This window comes from Ranitomeya variabilis, chromosome 4 (genome assembly GCF_051348905.1).
Source record: "Ranitomeya variabilis isolate aRanVar5 chromosome 4, aRanVar5.hap1, whole genome shotgun sequence".
In the NCBI taxonomy this organism is placed as follows: domain Eukaryota; kingdom Metazoa; phylum Chordata; class Amphibia; order Anura; family Dendrobatidae; genus Ranitomeya; species Ranitomeya variabilis.
This window is the reverse complement of record NC_135235.1, coordinates 136,089,713-136,113,352: the sequence shown is the minus strand read 5'-3', so window position 1 is coordinate 136,113,352 and position 23,640 is coordinate 136,089,713. Positions and strand designations below refer to the sequence as shown.

At 43.7% G+C, this 23,640-nt stretch overlaps 1 protein-coding gene across 1 annotated transcript in view; it reads left to right on the top strand.

Moving 5' to 3' along the window:
* SLC29A3 (solute carrier family 29 member 3) overlaps positions 1 to 23,640 on the top strand; it is a 69,158-nt gene that overhangs the window by 29,160 nt on the left and 16,358 nt on the right. Inside the window, exons 3-4 of the mRNA XM_077259288.1 lie at positions 5,942 to 6,024; positions 9,028 to 9,254. Of these exons, the coding sequence (XP_077115403.1) occupies positions 5,942 to 6,024; positions 9,028 to 9,254 (310 nt within the window). The remainder of the gene's footprint in view (positions 1 to 5,941; positions 6,025 to 9,027; positions 9,255 to 23,640) is intronic.

The window sequence follows — 23,640 nt, the reverse complement described above, 5'->3', positions numbered from 1 at the left end:
AGCTTTTATTTCAACCTGGATTTCAGCTTCAAACTGTTTCTTGCCTGTGCTTTTGCTTGGGAGCAAGACAGAAATCGCCAAAGATGGAGAAGGAGACAACGTAGGCGTTTTTGGAGGCACCCCTTTATCGAACTACGTGAGAGCCGTGGAGCCTACCACACGCTCTATGCCGAGCTTAATGCCAACCCGGAGAAATTCCAGGAATACACACTAATGTCGCAAGACTCATTCCTGGATTTGCTGTCTCGTGTCCAAGGAGCCATACGGCGACAGGACACCCAGCTCCGTAAAGCGATTCCACCCGAGGAACGTCTGCTGGTTACATTAAGGTACGTTCCAAATCTAAACCAATGATAGTCCAAATTTACTGTTTTCTGACATGTATTTTTTGCGTATTTTCCTTTCTTTCTTTAGCGTAACCACACCATAAAAAGAATAGATTGTAATGGTTTTTGTGTTTGTTTTTCTTCCAGATTTCTGGCCACCGGAGAGAGTTTATCATCCCTCCACTTCCAATACCGGCTTGGAATATCCACCCTATCCGGAATAGTTGCGGACACCTGCCGGGCTTTGTGGAATGTACTCCGGGATGAGTTTATACCCCTACCCACCTTGGACATGTGGCTAGAAATTGCGGAGAAATTCTGGAGTGTGTGTGATTTCCCCAACTGCTTAGGAGCGGTGGATGGAAAGCACATTCGCATTATCAAACCAGCCAGAACAGGATCGGAGTACTTCAATTACAAAAAATATTTTTCCGTTGTGCTCATGGCAATAGCCGATGCGAACTGTCGCTTCATCGCCGTGGACATTGGAGCTTTTGGCCGTGGCAACAATTCGCAGACTTTCAAGAACTCGGATATGGGCCGCCGTGTGTATGGCAAAAATTTCAATTTTCCCCCGCCACAACCTCTTCCCAACACTCAAGGACCACCGATGCCATTTGTTATGGTTGGGGATGAGGCCTTTCAGATGTGTGAAAACCTACTGAAGCCCTATTCCAGTCGGGACTTGAACCACACTAGAAGGATCTTTAACTACAGACTGACCAGGGCCCGAAGAACTGTAGAGCAGAGGTGTCAAACTGCATTCCTCAAGGGCCGCCAACAGGTCATGTTTTCAGGATTTCCTTGTATTGCACAGGTGATAATTTAATCACCTGCCCAGAATGATTCCAGCACCTTGTGGAATGCTAAGGAAATCCTGAAAACATGACCTGTTGGCGGCCCTCGAGGAATGCAGTTTGACACCTCTGCTGTAGAGTGTACCTTTGGCATTCTGGTCGCTAAATGGCGCATTCTTGCATCAGCCATAAATCTAAAAGTGGAAACAGTCGACGTGGTGGTCAAAGCCTGTGTGGTTCTGCATAATTATATAATGGTTAAGGAGCAACCCAACATTGAACTGGATGAACCAGTTGCACACCCATCTGCCCGATTTCCAGCATCACCCGCTGCGGTCAACTGCAGCAGTTGGTCACATGCGGGACCAATTTGCGGCCATTTTTGATTCAGATATTGGATGTGTGTCATGGCAGGACAATGTTGTGTAAATGTCCAGTTGTAATTCGATCTGTACCAGTTATTTTCTACAATGATAATAATACTTCTCATTAATAAACTTTATAATATTTCTCATTAATAAACTTTAGTTTTGGTTGAATTGACCGTGTCTCCTATCTTTTTCCTCTCCAAACCCAGGCTGTCCTAAAACTGGCAGTATGTGATCTGTATTTAATATCAGTTTTTGTAATCCAAAACCAGGAGTGGGTGATAAAAGCAGATGTGCTAGTTATTATGTTAATATCATAATTTACCTCTAATTGTTCCACTCCTTGTTTTGGTTACAAATACTGTTATACAACACTGGCCACATACTGCTCGTAATGGCAGCCATGTTGCTTTATTGGTAAGCTTGTTGACGTCTTTGCGTCATGATTCTCTTCTCCTGTATCCATTGGACACAAGCTGAAGAGACAATCACTGTCACACTATCTATAGTCATCAAGTCAGGTGTCAGAAATAATGAATTCATGATAAACCTATATAGGCTCATGAATTCACTATTTCTGACACCTGTGCACGTGAGCATAGATATGTAGTGTGTGACCACCATTGTAACTCAAGTTGTGTGTAATATAAGAAGAGAAAATGGTGGTTATACAAGGCAGTTCTCTACTCAACAGGTCAGGTGTCATAACTAATGAGCTTTTTGACACCTGACTTGTTCAGTAGAGGTCTGCACTGTATTTCCACCATTTTCTCTTCAGACTGCCACACTAAACACAGACCAAAAGAGATTATGGAGATACATATAATATTTTTTGGGCCACCTCATATCTGTATACTAAAGACGCATAAAGCTGCAGTCTTTTTATTTTTAACTAGTGGAGATATGATGTGGCCCAAAACATTAGTGTGTGGCGAAGTTTCATGGCGCACGATGTGTGTTGCCGGCGGCAGAAGACACAATAAACCAAACATAATTGTGGCAAATCAAACTTTTTTTATTTTGTTAACAACTGGAAAAAAATTATTTTTTACTGCGCCGGCTTGGGGTAGAGTGATGTAAACGGGGGGTGTGAAGTACTGAGGCCTGGCTAACCGTGGACGACGCAGAGGTGGCAGGAGAAGGGGCAATGAAACTAGAAGGGTCTGGAAGTTCGGGGTTGGGGCTTGACACATGAGAGGCTTCAGACGCACTGGAAGGGTGAGACAAACCTGACATTACAGACACATTGGGAGGTGAAGGGGGAGGAATGCTAAGAGTCCTCATTTTTTGTTTTTTTTGTGTTTTCTTTTTTGTTTGCCTGGTTGTGGGAGGTCTTGGTGGGCTCATATGGCGTGGCGTGGTGGTGGGTGACCTGTCAGGGTCCGGCTGCACTGTGTCAGAGTCCATAGTGCTCGTAGATCGTGCAGCTATGGCAGAGTCCATAGTGCTCGTAGATCGTGCAGCCATGCCAGAGTCCATAGTGCTCGTAGATCGTGCAGCCATGCCAGAGTCCATAGTGCTCGTAGAGCGTGCAGCCATGCCAGAGTCCATAGTGTTCGTAGAGCGTGCAGCCATGCCAGAGTCCATAGTGCTCGTAGAGCGTGCAGCCATGCCAGAGTCCTGCTGCATCGTGGAGGTGGCGGTACGGAAGGCCATGCCAGGGTCCTGCTGCATCGTGGAGGTGGCGGTACGGAAGGCCATGCCAGGGTCCTGCTGCATCGTGGAGGTGGCGGTACGGAAGGCCATGCCAGGGTCCTGCTGCATCGTGGAGGTGGCGGTACGGAAGGCCATGCCAGGGTCCTGCTGCATCGTGGAGGTGGCGGTACGGAAGGCCATGCCAGGGTCCTGCTGCATCGTGGAGGAGGCGGTACGGAAGGCCATGCCAGGGTCCTGCTGCATCGTGGAGGAGGCGGTACGGAAGGCCATCCCAGGATCCTGCTGCATCGTGGAGGAGGCGGTACGGAAGGCCATGCCAGGATCCTGCTGCATCGTGGAGGAGGCGGTACGGAAGGCCATGCCAGGGTCCTGCTGCATCGTTGTGTCAGTGGAGGAGGTCCAAGCAGGAGCAGCGGATGTCGTGGTGGCGGTGGGATGTCCAACTGCACTCGGCATGGTGGTGGTACTGTAGTGGTGTCTGGCTGTGGAAGGAATTGAGTTGGCCGTGCAGTGGGATGCAGCAGAGGTCGACATCAAGCGTGACAGTGAAGGCTCAGGTGGATATGCCCCCACTGTCTGCTGAAAATACCGACTCTGCTGCATAGCCTGCACGTAAGCAGCATTGCAGGCCTGCATGACACTCAGCTGGAGATCAGGAGTAAGGTGTTCCGACATGCCCTGTTCAATTTGATTAAAAAAATTATGTGCTGGCCTCTGGAGATCGGCTTTCACTTGATCAAGGCTTTTGCTGACCTCCTGGATACGTGCATTTAAGAGGTTATGCTAAGCATCAATTCGGTCACCCAAAGCCTTGATCGCATCGTGTAAAACCGAGCTCAAGTGCAAAACTCGGACATGAGTGACCTGTCCGAAGCCGGGATGAGCCCAGAAAAAAGGGGGCAGTGGAAGAGGACTGCGAAAGGGGAAGACCTGATGGACCAGCTCCCTGGTCTCCAGTTAATGTGGAAGGCCCACTTGCTGCTGCGCTGCTGGATGGCTGGGACGGGTCCGCGGCTGTCGGATGAAGGACCGCTCCAGAACCTGGGCCGACAGTCGTGCTTTATGTGCTGTGTAAAAAGGAAAAAGAAAATTAATATCAAAAATTTACCAGACGCAAATTCCTGTGGAATTTAAAAATACAGATTATGGCAATACAATACAACCTAATGCACGTGATAAATACTTACGTTCTCTGGGCAAGGACCGGTCTTAAGAATGACAGTACTCGATGGTATTTGTAGCGTCTGATCCTTGCTCCTGAACCACTGGGAACACGGCTCTCTTGACGCAGGTCCTTGTTGAAGCGGTCCTTCATCGAACGCCAACGTGTTTTGACTTTGGATACTGTTAAAAAAAAAAATTGTGGTCAGAAAAAGGACTCCTGAGAGTTTCTTTCATCACACACAGTCGAGTGAGCACGACCAAGGTCTCTGCTGCTTCACACTGCAGTGCAATACTTACCAAATGCAGCTCGGACCCGTGTCGGGGCGTTGTCCCAGCCATCCCACATCGCTTGGGCCACCTCATTCCATAACCGCCGGATCGTGATGTTGTTCGAGTGCAGTGGATCCCGGGTGTCCCACAACGGGACTCGCTCCTGGACCAGGGTGATAAGGAGGTCATTTTCGATTAGGTCATCCTCCCGTTGTGAAACCTAAAAATTAAAGAAAGTCATTAAAGTTTGCTCAATTTACATAAGGAAAAGAAAGAAAAAATATGCTGAGAAATGGCATGAATAGGAAAGTCAACATACAAAAGGATTCCAGAAGAAAAAAGTAAAGAAATACCAGTGTAGACAAAGGAAGATTCAAGAATAATACACTGAGGACAGTCAGCCTTGTATACGTACCCGCTGCCGCCTTTCCACCGGACCTTGACTCCGCTACTCCTGCCCTGTCTCAGCCGCAGTAGAAGAGCTCTAAAAAACAGAAAAAATCAAATTGTCACATGTGTCGATGTACAGTGAATACTTACCAATCTGACGAGGCAAGTACTCACCTCACTGAGGACATGCTCCACTTCCGACTGTCCTGGCCAAAACTCCTCACCAGATGAAGAATCCGAAGAAGACATTCTGATGCATGTAGAAAGAAAGAAATGGCAGAAATTAGGACATGTAGAGACAGAAAATAGAAAATAAAGGCATTGGCTAGGATATACTCACATTGTTCACGGTCTTTTCCTCCAAGATGTAGCCTGGCTGTGTCTCGTCTGCTTCAGAGTCTGGTGAGAAGTGACCTGCAACTGTCCACACCCTCCCTTTTATCACCTTGATGGTGGGGGGTGGCTTATCAGTGTCTAGACATGTTTTTCTCAATTGAAACGCATGCGTTCAAAAACGCAACCAAACGCATGTGCAAAAAAACGCATGCGTTTACATAGGCAGCAATGCGTTTTTTTGTCGCAATCCTTGCGCAATCGACCACATGCGTTTCCTGGCGGCAAATAGACGCCTCCAGAAATTACTACATGTTGCATTTCCGCACCAAGCTGCAAACGACGAGACGACGCATGCGTCGTCAAACGCGGCAAAACGCGAACAAAAAAAACCGCATGCGTTTTTAATGTTAAATATAGGAAAACACGACGCATGCGTTTATATGCGGTACAAACGCTGCGGCAACAAACGCAAATGTGAAACCAGCCTTAGATGTCTAAAGTGCTTAGCCTCTGTTAATATTAGATTTCTCCATTATGTGCAGCAGATTCTTGCTTATACTAATTACAGACTGTAGCATAGTAATAGAAAATTCTCCATGTCTAATATAACTTTTCTTAACCTTTTATCTTCCAGGACTACTTCGAAAGTTACTTTTCTATTGCCTCAGCCATACCATCGGTGCCATGCCTCATCCTGAATTTCTACCTTGTAAACAGGTAAAGTCTATGTGAGCAAAATCCATCACTTTAATACTTTAATACTGTAGAATAACTTTTAAAGTATCTTTTACATTTGTTTGTTGCATTCAGGGTATGTGCTGACGATCAGTAATCACTGCGGGTTTGACGCCATGTACTTATGCAGGGTCAAACCCAGTGGCCAGATGTTACAGCATAGTGGATGGGATTTCAAGAAATCCCATGTCCACTATGTGTCCACAGATGCCCGCGGCTCACCCGCAGAGACTAACATGCAGCGTGTCTTTCCAGACCGCTGCATGTCAATTTATAGGACTAGACTAGTGTCTACGCAAAATAAATTTCACCAATAGAATGTATTGAAAGAGGTGAATCTGCACGGCTCAGTGAACACTGCATTCCTGTTTCAAAACGAAAGCCCTATTGATTACACCATTTTTTTTTTTAGAGCGGAAGAAAAGTTCTGCATGATTTATTCTTTTTTTCCTTAAAAAAAAAATAGAAATAAAAAAATAAATATATATATATATATGTATGTATGTATATGTATATGTGTATATATATATATATATATATATATATATATACACATATATATATATATATATATATATATATATATATATATATATATATATATATATATATATATATATATATATATTAGTATTTTCAGCTTGGGGTAAAGAAAATAAGTGAGATGTTTATCTCAAATTATAAAGTAGAAGAAAAGTGTAATCTTGTTTTATTACTCTATTTCACCTTATTGGTGATCGGCCTGGATCAGTGTTCACAGACCTCTAATTAGCCGGCACTGATGGTAGACGTGGCAGTGCACTCAGACCTAGGTCTGTATCCCCGAGCTGAGGTTATTAACATCCAGCTGCTGTCACAGGAACAAATGTCTTAAAATAGGCATCGAACCCACAAGTGGATGCAGGAGGCTTAAAAACAACACTTACTAACAATGTGATTGCAGTAAGGCAGAAAATCAAGATTTGGCCTAAAGTTTCCTCCTCACCCAGGAATCTAGACAAGAAAGAAGCGTATTTATTTACCAGCCATAATTGGCTGTCATTAACATTATGGAGGAGGTGTCATTGTGTGCGGAGGCACTGACTCACCAGAAAGGTATGAACATTACATTACCATTAACTCTTCACTACATGGCAGATCTCAGCTTTAACATCTCAGCACAGTTCAGACACCAAACTGCTGGGTGACATGCAGATGTCAGTGTATGTCCACCTTTGACATGTCAAGGCTGTTTAACCCCCTAATAACCGCCAATATGTCTTTATACTGACCTGAGATGTAAGAGATTAGCATTCCCCTACAGATGACAATCCTGTAGCCATCAGCTGTACACTATAGCTGACAACTTGCTGCATTAGCCGCCATCAGTATTGGCACCGTCCATATCTGTTTAACCCCTTAGATGCTGCTGTCACTAGTAACTATATCACGTAATTGGTAAAAGAGTGTGGAGGCTCCCTCCTCCCTCTTCACCCCATCACCACCCTAAAACCTTGATTGTGTAGTCCTGATGTTTGCCATGGCAGTTCACGACCAAATAGCGGCCTTAGAGTCTGACGGCTGTTGTAACCTGTTCAGAAGTTAGCGACTTTTAGGTGGTAAAAATGTACATTTTCATTCCTGTCATGTCACTTTGCATTAATTCCTGAAAATCACCTGAAGGGTTAATAAACTACCTGACTGCAGTTTTCAGTATGTCAGGGGGTGCTGTTTTTCAAATGGTATCACTTTAGGAGGTTTCCCAATATATGGGACCCCAAAGTTACTTCAAACCTGGATGGGTCCCTAAAAAACTAAATTTTGTAAATTTCTTTGAAAAAAATGAAAAATTGATGCTCCGTTTTTAAACCTCCTAAAATGCTAACAAAATAAAATATAATTTTACAAATGATGCAGATGTAAAGCAGATATGAGAAAAATTTTATTTATTAATGTTTTCCTATCGTATCACCCTCTGGATTAAAGGGATAATCATTCAGTGTTTGAAAATTGCAATTTTTTTTTACATTTTTGTAAAATTTCAGATTTTTTTATTTTTATAAATAAACACAAAACATATCAACCTAAATTTACCATTATCATAAATTATAATGTGCAATGAAAAACAATCTCAGAATCTCTGGGATTTGTTGAAGCATTCCAGAGTTATTACCACATAAAGTGACACTGGTTAGATTTAAAAAATTTGGCTCCGTCACTAAGGGGTTATAGGGTTTTTTCTAGGATATGGCGAATATTGCCCATGGCTGAATGGGATAAAGTAATAGAAGACCGACTACTCACCTCTTAACTTTCCCACTTGATTTTCTATTTTATTCATTTCGTCCCCTTATGTAATTGTTCCATATTTTATGAAAACCTCTTTAATGGGTTGAGCATTAAAAGGATTGTCCTGTAAAGATAAGGTATCACCAGTCCACAGGAGAGGTAATATGATATAGGTCGCTAGCAGACCAATCGACAAAGTAGGACACTATTATACCCATTAGAATGGAGTGGCAGTGCACTTTCTGGACCTCCGCTCTATTCATTCTCTCTAGGACCGCTCAGGTTTTCCCGTCATCTTCATAGGGTGTGAACAGAGTGATGGTCAGACATGCACACTACCATTCTAATGGGTATAAAAGTGCCCCAAACTGCCGATCAGTGCTGTTTCCAGCTGCCGGACCCCTCCCATCTATAAGTTAGAACCTATCCTGTGGCTAGGTGATAACTTATTTTCACTGGAGAATCCCTTTAACTTACCAGATAGCTGTAGACAGAGACTTTTCCTTCTGAAGGGAAGCTAACTTGCGTAATTTTTCAGAGACCATCTTCTGTAGAAGGTTGTGTGATCTTCCCAATGGCTCCCAGTAGTCACAGAAGAGCTCAGGTTCCCTTGTCTCTCTTTGCGCTGAACATCGGGGAGGGTGTGTGCAGATTTCTATAGGGTTTTTCTTGCCTATCTCATTTAAGTGTGTTGTCCTCTCTTTTTTTGTCTTCTAGGATTTCCTCCCAGGCCAGAATACTGTCATCATTAGTTGTCATGCTGCTCATCTTTATATTCACCACAGTGCTGGTGAAAGTAGATACGTCTTTCTGGACTCAGGAGTTCTTTGCTGTAACTTTGATATGTGTAGCCGTTCTCAGCGGGGCCTCCAACATCCTCACCGCCAGTGTGTTTGGTGTAACCGGACGTTTCCCCATGAAACACTCACAGTCATTAATATCAGGTAACAACATTTGGATAGAATGTGAAACCTCTTTGAGAAGACCACCCAAAATTACATTATAACATGGTCTCCTAAGGATTAGGGTTAGCGTCTTCTCAGTGTACAGTATACACTCACCGGCCACTTTATTAGGTACACCATGCTAGTAACGGGTTGGACCCCTTTTGCCTTCAGAACTGCCTCAATTCTTCGTGGCATAGATTCAACAAGGTGCTGGAAGCATTCCTCAGAGATTTTGGTCCAGAGATTTGTCGGCTGCACATCCCAAAGATGCTCCATACAAGGCAGGATGGATCCATGCTTTCATGTTGTTTACGCCAAATTCTGACCCTACCATCCGAATGTCGCAGCAGAAATCGAGACTCATCAGACCAAGCAACGTTTTTCCAATCTTCTACTGTCCAATTTCGATGAGCTTGTACAAATTGTAGCCTCAGTTTCCTGTTCTTAGCTGAAAGGAGTGGTACCCGGTGTGGTCTTCTGCTGCTGTAGCCCATCTGCCTCAAAGTTCGACGCACTGTGCGTTCAGAGATGCTCTTAGGCCTACCTTGGTTGTAACGGGTGGCGATTTGAGTCACTGTTGCCTTTCTATCAGCTCGAACCAGTCTGCTTATTCTCCTCTGACCTCTGGCATCAACAAGGCATTTCCGCCCACAGAACTGCCGCTCACTGGATTTTTTTTCTTTTTCGGGCCATTCTCTGTAAACCCTAGAGATGGTTGTGCGTGAAAATCCCAGTAGATCAGCAGTTTCTGAAATACTCAGACCAGCCCTTCTGGCACCAACAACCATGCCACGTTCAAAGGCACTCAAATCACCTTTCTTCCCCATACTGATGCTCGGTTTGAACTGCAGGAGATTGTCTTGACCATGTCTACATGCCTAAATGCACTGAGTTGCCGCCATGTGATTGGCTGATTAGAAATTAAGTGTTAACAAGAAGTTGGACAGGTGTACCTAATAAAGTGGCCAGTGAGTGTATATCAGAGGTGAAAATCTGTCCCCGGATACCTAGTCTGAACAAAGGAGAGGTTTTACTGCATTGATTTACAGAAAATCAAAGGGGGTCTCCACTGCGGGGCTTCAGTGCTCCCAATGTGTTCAGTGCATCGGCCCTGCTCCGTAGCCTGACACTGTGCCAATGCCACCCGAGACCTGCAGCCTTTATCGTTGCATGGGATGGAAAGTATGTTTGTGGGAGGCAAAGTGACTGAAAACAATGCAGAGCAGGCTTAGCACATGTCCCAGAGAGCCTTGTGAGCCACACACCCTTGATAAAGACTGTAAAAATTAGCATTAAATAAAAAGGCCTATGGAACCATGTGGCAGATATCTAAAAAAACCCCCCAAAAAGCAGCATACTCAGGATGAGGGGAATAAAGAACAGCAATACACAAAACCACTTTTGACCCCTTAAGGACCAGGGGTATTTCCATTTTTGCATCTTCGTTTTTTTGCTCCCCCCTCTTCTCAGAGCCATAACTTTTTTTTTTTTTTTCTGTTAATATGACCATGTGAGGGCTTGTTTTTTGTGGGACGAGTTGTACTTTTGAAAGACATGATTGGTTTTCCCAAATAGTACACAATAAAAAGTGAAAAAATTTCAAAGTGCGGTAAAATTGCAAAAAAAAAGTGCAATGCTACAACTTTTTTTTTTTTTTTTACCATGTTCACTAAACGAGTTTGTAGATACCAAACGCATAGGTTCTTTTTTTATTTAAAAAGAAAAAGAAAGTCGCTATTTTTCGACACCCGTAACCTCTCCAATTTTCAGGATCTGGGGCTGGGTGAAGGTTTATTTTTTGCTTTCCCAGTTGACTTTTTTTTATTGATGCCATTTGGGGCTAGATACAATATTTTGATCGCTCATTATTGCATTTTAATGCAATGTTGTGGCAACCAAGCGTTACGCCGTTTACCGATCAGATTTATTATTTTTATATATTGATAGATCGGGCAGTTCTGAACGCGGCCTTACCAAATGTGTATTTTATTTTTTACTTTATTGTTTTATTTTGAATAGAGCAAATGGGGGGGTAATTTAAAGTTTGATTTTTTTTTTAATTTTTTAAAATATTTTTAAAAACATTTTTTTTAACTTGCTTCAATAGTTTCCAAGGGAGACTAGAAGCTGCGATTATCCGATGGCTTCTGCTACACACAGCAGAGCTTCAGCCCACACCAAAGAGGGGGAAGCACCCAATGATGGACACTGCACGTCATTGGGTGTTAAGGGGTTTATTGCGTTTTCTCAACAATATGACTAGGCAAAATTGCAAAATACCTGTAAAGACAAGCAACTTTGCAATTTGCCTCCTATTAACCCCTTTCTGACCTCGGACGGGATAGTACGTCTGAGGCCAGAACCCCCACTTTGATGCGGGCTCTGGCGGTGAACCCGCATCAAAGCCGGGACATGTCAGCTGTTTTGAACAGCTGACGTGCGCACAATAGCGGCGGGTGAAATCGCGATTCACCCGTCGCTATTAACTAGTTAAATGCCGCTGTCAAACACAGACAGCGGCATTTAACCGGCGCTTCCGGCCGGGCGGCCGGAAATGAGCGCATCGCTGACCCCCGTCACATGATCGGGGGTCAGCGATGCTTCTGTATAGTAACCATAGAGGTCCTTGAGACCTCTATGGTTACTGAAACTCAGTAGCTGTGAGTGCCACCCTGTGGTCGGCGCTCATAGCACACCTGTATTTCTGCTGCATAGCAGCGATCTAATGATCGCTGCTATGTAGCAGAGCCGATCGCGTTGTGCCAGCTTCTAGCCTCCCATGGAGGCTATTGAAGCATGGCAAAAGTAAAAAAAATGTGAAAAAAATAAAAAATATATAAAAGTTTAAATCACCCCCCTTTCGCCCCATTCTAAATAAATCAATGAAAAAAAAATCGAACCTACACATATTTGGTATCGCCGAGTTCAGAATCGCCCGATCTATCAATTAAAAAAAAGCATTAAGCTGATCGCTAAACGGCGTAGCGAGAAAAAAATTCGAAACGCCAGAATTATGTTTTTTTGATCGCCGCGACATTGCATTAAAATGCAATAACAGGCGATCAAAAGAATGTATCTGCACCGAAATGGTATCATTAAAAACGCCAGCTCGGCACGCAAAAAATAAGCCCTCACCCGACCCCAGACCATGAAAAATGGAGACGCTACGGGTATCGGAAAATGGCGCAATTTTTTTTTTTTTTTTTTTTTTTTTTTTTTTTAAGCAAAGTTTGGAGTTTTTTTTCACCACTTAGATAAAAAATAACCTAGTCATGTTAGGTGTCTGTGAACTCGTAATGAGCTGGAGAATCATAATGGCAGGTCAGTTTTAGCATTTAGTGAACCTAGCAAAAAAAAGCCAATAAAAAAACGTGTGGGATTGCACTTTTTTTGCAATTTCACCGCACTTGGAATTTTTTTCCCGTTTTCTAGTACAAGACATGCTAAAACCAATGTTGTCGTTCAAAAGTACAACTCGTCCTGCAAAAAATAAGCCCTCACATGGCCATATTGACGGAAAAATAGAAAAGTTATGGCTCTGGGAAGGAGGGGAGCGAAAAACGAACATGGAAAAACGGAAAATCCCAAGGTCATGAAGGGGTTAAAAATCCTCTTCAGTATCAAGGGATTCTTCATATAATGGTTTACTGCTGATCACCTAGGATACTGGCCACTCTGCAGTCTGTCAGAGGTGGCAGTTTCCTAGGCACAGGATGCAGCTCTTAGGCTATGTGCATACGTCAGGATTTCTTGCAGAAATTTCCTGAACAAAACCGGACATTTTCTGCAAGAAATCCACATGCGTTTTTTGCACCTTTTTTTGCAGATTTTTGGCGTTTTTTTCCGGAGATTTCCCAATGCAATAATAGTGGGAAATCCGCAAAAAATTTGTGATATTAATGAACATGCTGCGTTTTTTTTGCAGAAAAGAACGCAACATATGCACAAAAATTGCGGAATGCATTATAAATGATGGGATGCATATGTATGCATTTTTTTAAGCAGTTTTATCGCGTTTTTAGGCTATGTGCACACGTAGGAAATGTGGTGCAGAATTTTCTGCACTAAATCTGCATCTCCTGGCAGAATCCACAGGTGCGTTTTTTTGTGCGTTTTTTATGCGTTTTTGTGCAGATTTTACCACTGCAGATTTCTATTAATGGAGGGGTGCAGAAATGTTGCAGAAACGCACAAAAGAAGTGACATGCACTTCTTTGAAATCTGCAGCGTTTCTGTGCAGAATTTTCTGCACCATGTGCACAGCTTTTTTTTTCCACATTGATTTACATTGTACTGTAAATCACAGTGTAGTTCTGCACCAATTCTGCACTAAATCGGCATCGTGTGCACATACCCTTATAGTGAAAAATTGCAAAAAAATGCGAAAAATCCTGACCGTGTTCACACAGCCTTACAAGTCTTTTTTTTTTTTTTTTTTTTTACGTCTTTTCCTGTGAAGCTAATGAAAAATGTAACGACTCGTCGTTACCTTCCAGACAGATGACTCGTGTGTGTGTGTCTCTCTCTGTGTCTCTGTCTCTCTCTTTCTGGCTTTCTGTGTGTGTCTCTCTGGCTTTCTGTGTGTTTTTGTCTCTGTGTGTTTCTGTCTGTGTGTTTCTGTCTGTGTGTTTCTGTCTCTTTCTGTGTGTTTCTGTCTCTGTGTGTGTGTGTCTCTGGCTTTCTGTGTGTTTCTGTCTCTCTTTCTGTGTGTCTCTCTGTCTGTGTGTGTCTCTCTGTCTTTCTGTGTGTTTCTGTCTCTGTGTGTGTCTCTGGCTTTCTGTGTGTTTCTGTCTCTGTGTGTGTGTCTCTGGCTTTCTGTGTGTTTCTGTCTCTGTGTGTGTGTGTCTCTGGCTTTCTGTGTGTTTCTGTCTCTGTGTGTGTGTGTCTCTGGCTTTCTGTGTGTTTCTGTATCTCTGTGTGTGTCTCTGGCTTTCTGTGTGTTTCTGTCTCTGTGTGTGTCTCTGACTTTCTGTGTGTTTCTGTCTCTTTGTGTGTGTGTCTCTGGCTTTCTGTGTGTCTCTGTCTCTGTGTGTGTGTCTCTGGCTTTCTGTGTGTCCCTGTCTCTGTTCTGTCTCTCTCTGTCAATTCAATTCAAATGGTGTTTATTGGCCGGGCTAAGTACATGTTAGCATTGCCAAAGCAAGTGGTGAAATAACGGGGGGATGGCAATAGGGACACATCTGGGGTGGTGTATAGGGGTCCATGACTATCATGTTCCTCTTACTCTATGGCAGGCACTGACTTGTTGCTCTGCAGTGACTGCTGTCTCAGGCTATCTTTCTCTCTATCTCTGTTCCACTAGGAGCTTTGGCACATTGTGGTTAGTGACTCTTAGTTTTGTGTTTTGTGCATTTTTGGAGTGTTGAGCACAGAATTATTGTGAGGAAGCGAAAGTTGTAAAGAAACCTAAATAAGCAGCTTTTCCTGTGTTAAGCAATATAGCCAGTACCAAGAGCCTGACATTTTGGTCACAACTCTGTATTAACCCTGTCAGAGGGTCTCTGATCATTACTAGGAATGAGACCTTGCTGGGATTTCATCTTTGGGGTTTGGACCTTTAGATTGAGTAGCTGGAATTTTATTAAAGCCATAACTTCCGCCTGACTTGTGTTACCGCAGTGTAATGGTATTTTGTTGTGTGCTGCAGCCGTGATGGCGTGCCTCCTGACCTTTTGTGGAGATGTTCCTTACCGCACAGCTTGGCAGCAGTATTATAGTTGTTATCTAACATTACACACTTGTCCAAAAGATTTTAAAACTGACCACCCCGCTCTTTGTCAGCGGTCATGCAGTGCTGACGTTATGGCTGCCCTCGGGTATGCACTGTGGTTGCCACATAAGGCTATGTTCCCTCAATGAGATTTTGGTGCCTTTTTGTCATTGTGCATTTTCTTTACGTCAAAATCTCAGCGTCTTACAGTTCCACCTAGTGGATGGGATTTCTAAAAATCCACAGCGTGTCGAGTTCCTTTGGTGATTGGAGTGACTGTATATTACGGTGGGTCCATGCCTGCGGTGTACCCGGCGGTGAGTCACGGCACGGGTGGGCCAGCCATCAGCATGTGTCGCCACGCTCATCCTTGGGCTTTTGTGATGACACGGACTTTTCTGGGATCAGCTTCATTTGCATGTTTGATAAGTTGGCAATCCATTTCTGTGACTGATGAGTCCCCTGCAGGATGTTACATGGTGTTGTTTTCTTCTATGCTTCCTTTTCCACTCTACATTTGTCAAGTTAACAGACACTTATGTTATTTATTACTGGTAAATGTCTCCCTTAGGAAAGAAATGGGATGTTTTTAATGCATTTGCTTTAGATTTTTGGCACGCTTCGCATTTGTCGTGAATATTTATATATTTTTTTTTAATGACTACAAAAATAAATTCCCTGGAATACAGAACCATTTCTATTCTGTCAGTCGTATAAATATCTATGATCCATATGTGTCTAGTGGTAGACCCTTTCCTGCATATAATAAGATGCATGTGAGTAACAGCCATAAAGGCATGGCGTGTGTTAAAAAGCCCGGACTTACTCAGTGTACCTCAATGTACATGTGCCGTGTAGGGTCCATCCACATTGTCACTTCTTATTGTAATGATGGCCGCTGTCAGTCATCTGTGTCATGGGGATAGCTTAATAAATGCAACTACCAAATGATTGCAGAACTTATCCTGGTGCAGCTGCAGTCACAGGCGATGTTAAGGGCTTCGTTACACCATCATGTTTGGTTATAGGATGTTTTGCCCCCGGGTACATTTCGCCCCCGCACATTTTGTCCCCAGCATTTGGCCCCCAGGATGATACTTACTTGTCACAGCTGCAGCTCCTTGGGTCATGGAGTGCAGTCTAGCGGTTCCCCGTGACGTCAGATGGACACTGTTGATTTAACATGTGCAGTGCTCTGTACAGTACTTTTGTGACATTTGGATTGATGACGGACGGAAATTCATGAACTACAAGGACAAATGGGGGCGAAATGTACCCGGGGGCGAACTGCTGGGGGAGAAACATCCAAATCCCAATTTTTTTAATGCTTTTAAATGGCAGAAATATCAAATGTTTTTCATAGATAAAGGGGGTAAAAAAGGAAACAAAATGCCATTATTAGAGCATACTGCAATAAATCAAGCCATAAGTACCCGATGTACAGTGGCTTGCAAAAGTATTCACCCCCTTTTTTTTTTTTTTGTTAACATACTTTATTACATTACAATGTGTGTTTAAATATTTTTGTAATCTGATTTATTTATGATGCATCAGCACTAAATAGTCTAAGTTGATGAAGTGAGAAAAATATAGGCATAAATTACATTTATGGGATTAAATAACTAAAAATTGGGATGTGCATGTGTATCTACTTATTTTGACGCCAAACCATCACAGCTCATCACCCCAAGAACACCATCTACACGGTGAAACATGGTGGTGGCAGCATCATGATGTGGGAATGTTTTTTGGCAGCGGGGGGGTGGGAAATTGGTCCAAGTTGAGGGGAAGATGCATAGTGCAAAATAGAGATATTATTGACCAAATCTGGTTCAGTCTGTCAATGATGAAGATAGGAATAATTTGTGGATGCCTCCCGCGCTGCTGAGTATGGAAGGCGTCAAATCTCAGCGATTTATTCAAATATGTGGTTTTTAATCTATTCAAAGTGTCCAGCACTTCTTCCTCAGAAAATTACCACATGTGTCGGTTTTGTAACCCGTGGATCCCCAGCAGCTGTGCAAATCATTGAAAAATGCCTTTTTAATAATAAATCATGTTTGTACAATCTGATTAAGACTATAATTGTATGTCAGATAAGACCCTATTTGCGCTACTTTCTCCCTAGTATTTTAGTCTGTCAGTGATTTGAGACTGGGACGGAGGTTCTTCAAAGCATACTGCTAAACCTACGATCGAGGGGTTTAAGGGGAAATGTGTAACTGTTTTGGAGTGGCCTAGTCACAGCCCAGACCTTAATCCAATTAGGAATCTGTGGACAGATTGGAGATTGCTGTTCACCGCAGGAAACCATCTAACTTGAAGTTGTCGCACTTTTGCGTTAAAGGGAATCTGTCAGCAGGATTGTGCACAGTAACCTACACACGGTGTCAGGTTGGCGACGTCATACTGATTAAAATGATACCTGGGGTGATGAAATCTATCTTGTGTTTAATCTTTATTTTCAGTTTTGAGTTAATGATATGCTCGTGCCCCGGGGCGGCCTGTGGGGGTCTTCATGTGGTGCTCTGATTAGCTATTCATAATGCAGACTGCTGACAGGTCACTGATCCCTCACTGCCCGGCCCCCTAGTATACATAATGAATATTATATATACATACTAAAAAAAAAAACCTGCAGGCTCCAACCGTGGCACCTGCGCTGCAGCATAATCGCATGTGTAATCTACTATATAATTGTCTAAGGGTCACTTCTATCTGTCCTTCTGTCTGTCTGTCACGGATATTCATTGGTTGCGGCCTCTCTGTCATGGAAATCCAAGTCGCTGATTGGTCTTGGCCGTTTTGCCGCGACCAATCAGCGACGAGCACAGTCCGGCGGGAAAATGGCCGCTCCTTACTCCCCGCAGTCAGTGGGCACCAACAGAGAAACATGAAGAGACTGGATTACATATTAAAAGCAACTATATTTATTGTAAACAACATTATAAAACCAACATTAAACACACAATATATGGTGAGATAAAGTGCAAATCCGAAATCTAAGCAGAGCCGAAGACTAGAATGTCCCCCCACTGACTGATACTGCATAGGGTACAAAATATGTAACTACCTGCTCCTAATATTACCATAAAATATGCCAATAAGTAAAGCTCATGTACAGACTATAGTGCAAATATCTAATAAAGAGACAGCCGTGCCGTATAGATAAGGCAGTCTAGCTACTATTTAGCATAAGGCCGGCACGGACATCATAACCAGTGATGGTACAAGCTACTTATAAATTTACCTGTGGTCATGTTGTCAGAGTCAGGAAAGGGGGGGGATCACTCAGCCAGAGCGCACCTCGATGCGCGTTTCGCTATAACAATAGCTTCGTCAGGAGTGCCCGGCGCCCGCTCCATACTCCCCTCCAGTCACCGCTCACACAGGGTTAATGGCAGCGGTAACGGACCGCGTGATGCCGCGGGTAACACACTCCGTTACCGCTGCTATTAACCCTGTGTGACCAACTTTTTCCTATTGATGCTGCCTATGTGGCATCAATAGTAAAAAGATCTAATGTTAAAAATAATAATAAAAAAAAAAAAAAAATAGTTATATACTTACCGTCCGTCGGCCCCTCGGATCCAGAACCGGCCTTTCCCGCTCCTCGCGACTCTCCGGTGACCGCTCCATGCATTGCGGTCTCGCGAGATGATGACGTAGCGGTTTCGCGAGACCGCTACGTCATCATCTCGCGAGACCGCAATGCACTCTTGAGACCGGAGCGCGCGAGGAGCATCGGTAAACGCTTCGCCTGGATCCGGGGCCAACGGAAGGTGAGTATATAACTATTTTTTATTTTAATTATTTTTTTTAACAGGAATATGATGCCCACATTGCTATATACTGCGTGGGCTGTGCAATATACTACGTGGGCTGTGCAATGTACTACGTGGGCTGTGCAATGTACTACGTGGGCTGTGCTATATCCTATGTGGGCTGTGCTTTATCCTATGTGGGCTGTGCAATATACTGCTTGGGCTGTGCAATATACTACGTGGGCTGTGCAATATACTGCGTGGGCTGTGCAATATACTGCGTGGGCTGTGCTATATACTGCGTGGGCTGTGCAATATACTACGTGGGCTGTGCTATATATTGCTTGCGCTGTGCAATATACTACGTGGGCTGTGCAATATACTATGTGGGCTGTGCAATATACTGCGTGGGCTGTGCTATATACTACGTGGGCTGTGCAATATACTACGTGGGCTGTGTTATACACTACGTGGGCTGTGTTATACACTACGTGTGCTGTGTTATACACTACGTGTGCTGTGTTATACACTACGTGGGCTGTGTTATACACTACGTGGGCTGTGTTATACACTACGTGGGCTGTGTTATACACAAAGTGGGCTGTGTTATATACTGCGTGCGTGGGCTGTTATATACTACGTGAGCTGTGTTATATGCTACGTGGGCTGTTATATGCTATGTGGGCTGTTATACACTCCGTGGGCTGTGCTATATACTACATGGATGTGCTATATACTCCGTGGGCTGTGCTATATACTCCGTGGGCTGTGCTATATACTCCGTGGGCTGTGCTATATACTACGTGGCTGTGCTATATACTACGTGGCTGTGCAATATACTACGTGGCTGTGCTATTTACTACGTGGGCTGTTATATACTACATGGCCGGCCGCGAACAATCAGCGACAGGCGCAGTCCGGCCGCAAATTGGCGCGGGGTTTGAACCACGCTTCGCTAATTGGTGGCGGCCAGCCGAATCCTGTGTATTCAATGTATTATTCTAAAATCTTCAAAAATATTACATACATATTCTAGAATACCCGATGCGTTAGAATCGGGCTACCATCTAGTGTGCATATAATTATGGTTGAGGTTATCCTGATATTTAAAAAATAAATAAATAAAAAATCTATTTGAAAATGGGGCTTTGCGGTGGCAGTTATCAGTGTGTATATAGAAGTGATCTGATAGCTACTACTGCGCATGCACCGGCGGACCCATCTTGCTAGATAAAAAGAAAAAATGTCCTCCTCCAAGATGGCGCCTCCGAGCCTGCGCAGTAGCAGCTATAGGCGATTGCCAATATTAAAAAAATGGTTCCAAAATGCAACAAACATTTTCTTTGCATTTTTGATGAATAAATCTAACTTTATTACACATGTACTGTGGAGATATCACACATGTAATGTGATGGTTTTAAGACCGCATTTTTACTGCCAACAGAGCAGGTTCTGGGCAGAGAAACTGTTGAACTTGCTAACGCACTATTAACATAACCTTCTACAACTGTTGATGATCAGTTATTCACCCCTCGTAGATCCAACAAAGTCTCTCCAATGCGATCCATAGTCTTTAGCTGTTTGCAGGGATGACGTCACAACAGCGTCACATGTGACCGTTGCAGTCAATCAATGGGCTCAGCCGTTGCAGACTGCTACATCAGCAGAGCCGCTGAGCTTGATGACTGGCTGCAGAGTTCACTTTCGCAGTAGTCCTGATGTCACTGCTACAAGTAGTCCACAAAGACCAGTAACAGCGGCAGACAGGCATCGTTGGACCTGTGGAGGGTGACTACCTCCGATTTTATTATTTTTCCCTATGACAAGTGTATGAGCATAATAAAATGTAACAGAAAAGCCTTTTCAGAACAATAGTATTAGTACAGATTATAGACCCATCTACACACTGAGCAGGGCTTTTTACCAGCACTTACATTTTATTAGATTATCATTTCAGAGGCTTAACAGATTAATGCAGAAGAAAGGAAATCAAAGTTCACAGAATAACAATGTTTTCTTTGATTTCCCAGTACTCCATGTGCTAGAATAAGAGACGGCAACGCTAATGTTCATTGTGTTCCACAGAATGAGTTGCAGCAATAAAGAAAATCTCCAGATTTTCCATCTCCACTGCGCAAAAGTACTTACCACAAAAGTAGCAGATGACATGAATAATGCATTGCCAAGTTTGGGCCTGTAATAAACTTTTACTCTAAAAGCCCATATACAAATTGATTAAAGTCATCCGAACCCGCTGATTTCAGCAGGATCAACCTATAAAATAAGGCTGTATTTCACATGTTATGGCTGCAATGTAGCTTTTTTGCCGAGATCACAGTAAAACCGCATAATTTTACCTGTGATTTTTGAAAATTGCAGCAAAGCAATGCAATTTTTCCCATAAATGCCTCACAAAACCAACAAATTCCTTATGTGGAGATAAAGAACAGGTGATGTGAATTCAGACACCTAGTCTTTTATTTTCTAAGCCTATAAGCTGCATCCATTCTTCTCTGGTTCTCTGGCCTCGACTTACCGTATTTTTCAGACTATAAGACACACTTTTTTTCCTCCAAATTTGGGAGGAAAGTGTGGGTGCGTCTTATAGTACGGATATAGCATGTGGGGAGGGGGGCAGCAGCGAGTGGGATCGCACTGTTATCCCACTTCAGGATGTCCCTGCTGCCCGGAATCAGCTGCTGGGGAAAGCACATGGCCCCGCTGATTAAGTGCAGTGAATATTCATTAGCGGCTCCCCGCCCACCGATCAGCTGAGCGGTGAGTCGGGAGCAGCAAATGAATGCTGCACTTAAGCAGCGACACACAGTTTCCCCAGCACTGATTCTGGGGAGAATCTGTGTGTCCGGGGGAGGAGGCAGCAGCAGGGGCCAGGAGATCGCTGCATACCTGCCTGTGCTGGACGCTGAGCTGTCTGGTGCACAGGGAGGACCTGTGTGATGTCAGAAGTGGGCGGGCTGGAGCATCACATGGCAGCTCAGAGCCCTCCCTCTTCTGACATCATCACAGGTCCTTCAGACTCCCACCTAGAATCTGCAGCTTCCTCTTATGTCCTGCGCTGTGGAAAGGCAACAACAACAGGGAGGGCTCTGTGTGTGTGCAGCCATGGGATGCTCCAGCTTTTACCTCACCACAGTGTGGCTGGCTGCCACAATTAAGAGGTCAGTCTTTACAAAACACAATAAAGCACTCTGCCACTCCTTTGGTGAACTATAACTCCCAGCATGGCATAGGATCTGCAGGACATGCTGGGAGTTATAGTTCTCCCATGGGATTTTAAAGCAGCACTCCAGTGTTATTTTGCAGTGCTGGAGTGGTGCTTTCACTATAAGCCCTGTGCACCCATTCTTAGGGCTCATTTCCACATGCGAGGCACACGTCCGTATCTCGCATGTGGAAACCAAGCTGTGGATCCGGCACTCCAGAGCGGAGCGTGCGGCCGCATAGGAACACATGGAGCTGCACAGCTCCGCTCCAAAGTGCCGGCGCCAGAGCTTGGTTTCCACATGCGAGATACGGACGTGTGCCTCGCATGTGGAAATGAGCCCTTATACTCACCCTCCAGCGTCTTCATATCGTACTTCACAGACACCACACTGGTCCCGCAGCTTCCAACATAATAACATACTATTATATATAATAACACCACATATAATAGTATGTTATTTATGTTATTAAATATTTTACCACATTTTTTTTGCTTCAAATATTTTTTTCCCTATTTTCCACCTCTAAAACCTGGGTGTGCCTTATAGTCCGGTGCGTCTTATAGTCCGAAAAATACGGTACTTTGCTTTTCCTAATGACAGTACATGAATTATATTTATGCGCCTGGGTCTGACAATATTCCAATACAGCTAATAAAGTCTTCTGAAGCAGCAGTTGATGTCACCACATGCCTGTATATACTGGTAAATGGTTCTGGACAAGATCTGTGTTTATTCCTATTCTGAAGAAGGGAGATGCTGCCAACTGTGGAAACTATCAGACTATTGCACTCATACCTTATTCCAACAAAATACTACTGAAGATCCTAAAAAGATGGTGAAAGGCCTTACTTTGACAAAGAGGTACCAGAGGAACAAGCAAGATTCATATAAGGCAGGTGAACAAGAAATGTGGTTGCTAGCATTAGATAGATAGTGGAAAAGGCCAAAGACTAGGAGAACTATCTTTGCTTCATCATCTACAGCAAGACCTTTGACTGTGTTGTTCACCAGAAACTTTGAAATACAATGAAGAATATGCCGAACCATCTGATCAGCCTCATTTGGAAGCTTACATTGACCAAGCAGCAACAGTCCTAACGGAACATGGTGACTCTGCATGGCTCAAACTAGAGTGAGGCGTCAGTCAAGGTTATATCTTGTCACCATTTCTCTTCAATTTATATGCAGAAGCTATTTTCAGGAAGGGTGGACCTGCCAAAAAAGAGGTAATCAGAATTGAAAATTTTATATAAAGCTCAGCACTAGTGATGAGCGAGTGTACTCGTTGCTTGGGTTTTCCCGAGTACGCTCGGGTGGTCTCCGAGTATTTGTTAGTGTTCGGAGATTTAGTTTTCATCGCGGCAGCTGAACCAGGCTGAGTACATGTGGGGGTTGCCTGGTTGCTAGGGAATCCCCACATGTATTCAAGTTTTCTAGTAGCTTTAAATCATTCAGCTGCGGCGATGAAAACGAAATCTCTGAGCAGTCATAAATACTCGGAGGTCACCCGAGCGTGCTCTGGAAAACCCAAACAGTGAGTACTCTCGCTCATCACTACTCACCACGTATGCTTTAGAATAAATGCTTTGAAGGAATCCTCCAAAGGATGCTGAATCCAACTAACAGTGCACAGCCAACATATGAAGCGGAAATAGAAGTTTGCAGCACATCCATTCAAATAA